The 2790-nt window shown below is 40.3% G+C and overlaps 1 protein-coding gene across 1 annotated transcript; it reads right to left on the bottom strand.

Annotated features, from left to right (window-relative positions):
- Nucleotides 1-317: 317 nt before the first annotated feature.
- Nucleotides 318-2328, bottom strand: LOC121798111 (jasmonate-induced oxygenase 2-like). The gene is made up of 3 exons (XM_042196956.1): nt 1694-2328; nt 907-1240; nt 318-786 (listed from the first exon to the last, which is right to left on the bottom strand). The coding sequence occupies exons 1-3, from the start codon at nt 2173-2175 to the stop codon at nt 550-552; spliced, it is 1053 nt and encodes a 350-aa protein (XP_042052890.1). The 5' UTR covers nt 2176-2328; the 3' UTR covers nt 318-549.
- Nucleotides 2329-2790: the final 462 nt, after the last annotated feature.

Below are 2790 nucleotides of genomic sequence, written 5' to 3'. Positions count from 1 at the left end.
CTGCATGAGTCCACTATCTCCCAGTTCGGTCGAATACTGAGACCGAACTGCTGAACTATCGCCGAGCAGCTTTTGCCGATCTGAGAGTAGAGCTTGATCGGCTTTTACCGAGCTGTAGGCAGGGGCCGAACTCTTTGGTAATGCCGAACTGATACTCTTCCTTGGGCTTTGGGCTGATGGGCTGTCACTGCTATTGGGCTTGTTTAGTTCGTACCCCATCATGCACAATTCCTTTTTCTTTGTATATTGTTTCGATAGTTCGGTCTTTTTTTTTGTTGTATAATAAATTATAAATACAAATAAAATTACGACAACAATAATGAAAAAGGACTACTTAACTAGTTAAAATATTATTCAAAATTACATAACATTCGGAAAACAAATAACATAACGTACATCATATATAATCTACACAAGTAAATATCACACCCAATATACCCTTCATTCCTTCCTTAAATTTGGGGTAATTAGTTGAATACTTCACCAAATTATGAGGAGAGGAAAAGGCAAGTTTTTATTCATATAATAATTAATTTATGTAGAAATTGATTAAAGTGATTCGACTTGAGACTTGCCGCAAGGACCCTTCGTCCTAATGTAGAGGCGGTAGTCGTTATAAGTGGTGGCCGAGTAGCGCAGCGGCTGCCCCGGCGAGACCAGCTCCTCCGCCGGCTTAATGACCTTATCACCCTTGGGATTGTAGAAGAGTGCCAACGATACCCTCTCCTTGGCCGAATTCACAATCACACGGTGCTCCACGCTTTTATAATTTGCATTACTCAATATCTAAATTCAGAGATAAAATAAATGAGATTATTTTTTAAAAAACATTATATATATTAAAAAATTAGTGTGTGTTTCTATTTTTGTGTCCTTAAAAGATACTGTAGTAGTAAATTTTATGACCTGGAGTTGGTCGCCTAAGTTGACGATGAAGGTGTTAGGTTGGGGCTTAACGGTGATCCAGGTGTCGCCACGTCGGATTTGGAGGCCGGAGACATTTTCATCGGAATAAAGAAGAGTCAAACCGCCAGGATCGGAGTGGGAAGAAAGGCCAAGGGTGCGGTCCGGTTGGGGGCATTTTGGGTAATAGTTAACACGCATGCATGCACCCAACTCTTCCTCTCCTCCAAATGCTTCTAAAAGGTAGTCCTCTCTAAGCCCAAGATTTCTCGCCAAAATCTTCATCAATTTTCCACACAATTCCACCACTTCTCTACTGTACTCCGCTGCCAATTCCCTACAAATTCAAACACCTTTTTTTTATTATTATATCTCCAATGTCATGCTTGATCACTATAGTCAATTAAAACACACACTCTCTTTCCCAAAGGTATTTGAGTTGTATTTTTTTTTCAAGGTAGTTGAGTCATTTTATTTTATTTTATTTTACAAAAAAAGTCTATCTTCTCTCATATTTTACTATCTTTTCATCTTTCTTACTTTATCCTCTCTCTTATTTTTCCCTTTTCACTTTAACCTTTGTTATATCAATATCTTAAATCATGTGCCCAAAAGAAATGTCTCAACTACCTTGGGATGGAGGGAGTATGTTATTTAAATTATAGTACATGTAAAAAATGACGTGCAAATCAAACCAGATCCCACATGGAAGAATAAGTAAATTTGCAAACCCAACTCTATTAGTACGAGGCTCAGAGTGGATAATATCATATTTGATACTATAAGTTACCTGCATGAAACGGGTAAAGTGGGCCATTTGTTCTCATCTCTGAGCCCAATAGGAAGAAAATGGAGGAAGAAGTAATCGCTCCAATCCAGAGATATCCCCTTCTCGACACCGAGCCGGCTGCCATAGCCCTCGTACGTCGCTGGCGAATTAGCATACCTCTGCTTCTCCGCCAGCGGCAGCTGAAAGAACTCCCGCCACGCCTCACGGCAGCGCGCCATGAGGCCGGGGCTGACGCCGTGGTTCGCCACCTGAAAGAATCCCCACTCGCGGCACGCCTGGTCGATCAGCGCCGCCGTCACCTCGGCGTCTCCGGAGCTCAGCCCCTCCATGTCGATGACCGGAATGTCGCTGGCCGCCGCTGCATCACCCGGCTGGTCCGCGGGCTTCTTGACGTAGCGGTCGGGTATGACCCGGATCCCGCTGTCCGACAATTGCTGGACCCGGATCACGGGTTCGGGCCAAACCTGCACCGTGCTCATCATTTTCTATTGGCGGGTTGAGAATGAATTAAGAGAGGTGTTTATGTAGTTATATAGAAAGATTGGAAGTTAGTTTAGTGTGTGAAATAAATGCTATCGACGTAATTTAATTTGAAGTGCAACGTGGATTTCATGTTGTGTACTACTACTACTATATAAGTGGAGTGAGAGAAGAGAAATATATATATATATATATATATAGCAATTAGCCATACACTACTATAGGATAGAACAGGAGTAAGAATTTCCGGCGCCGTGAACAAGTGGAACTCGTCTGAGAATAACATACATTATTAAATCGTGGGATATTTTAACTTGGTTGGTTTTTTATATAAAATAGTATCAAGATATAATTTAGGATTAAGCTCTGAGATTATTTTAATTAGAGGGGTTAGCTTAATTATCTTATAATTAATTATTTATTTAAGACACTACATATTTAATCCTGAGATACAATCTTACAAACCGAACACCCCATTTGTGAATGAAAATGTTTTGGAGTGTACTCCTTCCGTTCAGATATTAAAGTCCTACTTGGTTATGACACTGAGTTTTAAGAAATGTAAAGAAAAATATGTTAAAATAAGTTAGTGGAATATGAGTCTCACTCATATATAT

This window comes from Salvia splendens, chromosome 1 (assembly GCF_004379255.2).
Source record: "Salvia splendens isolate huo1 chromosome 1, SspV2, whole genome shotgun sequence".
Lineage (NCBI taxonomy): Eukaryota > Viridiplantae > Streptophyta > Magnoliopsida > Lamiales > Lamiaceae > Salvia > Salvia splendens.
The sequence above is the reverse complement of the archived record's forward strand: the minus strand, read 5'-3'. Positions and strand labels throughout refer to the sequence as shown.

Excerpts from the sequence above, each read along its gene's own strand:
- LOC121798111 (XM_042196956.1), bottom strand. The coding sequence starts at position 2,175 with ATGATGAGCACGGTGCAGGTTTGGCCCGAACCCGTGATCCGGGTCCAG. Across the intron at positions 1,241-1,693 it reads ACTTTACCCGTTTCATGCAG|GGAATTGGCAGCGGAGTACA; the intron begins GTAACTTATAGT and ends TTGAATTTGTAG. Across the intron at positions 787-906 it reads ACTTAGGCGACCAACTCCAG|ATATTGAGTAATGCAAATTA; the intron begins GTCATAAAATTT and ends CTCTGAATTTAG.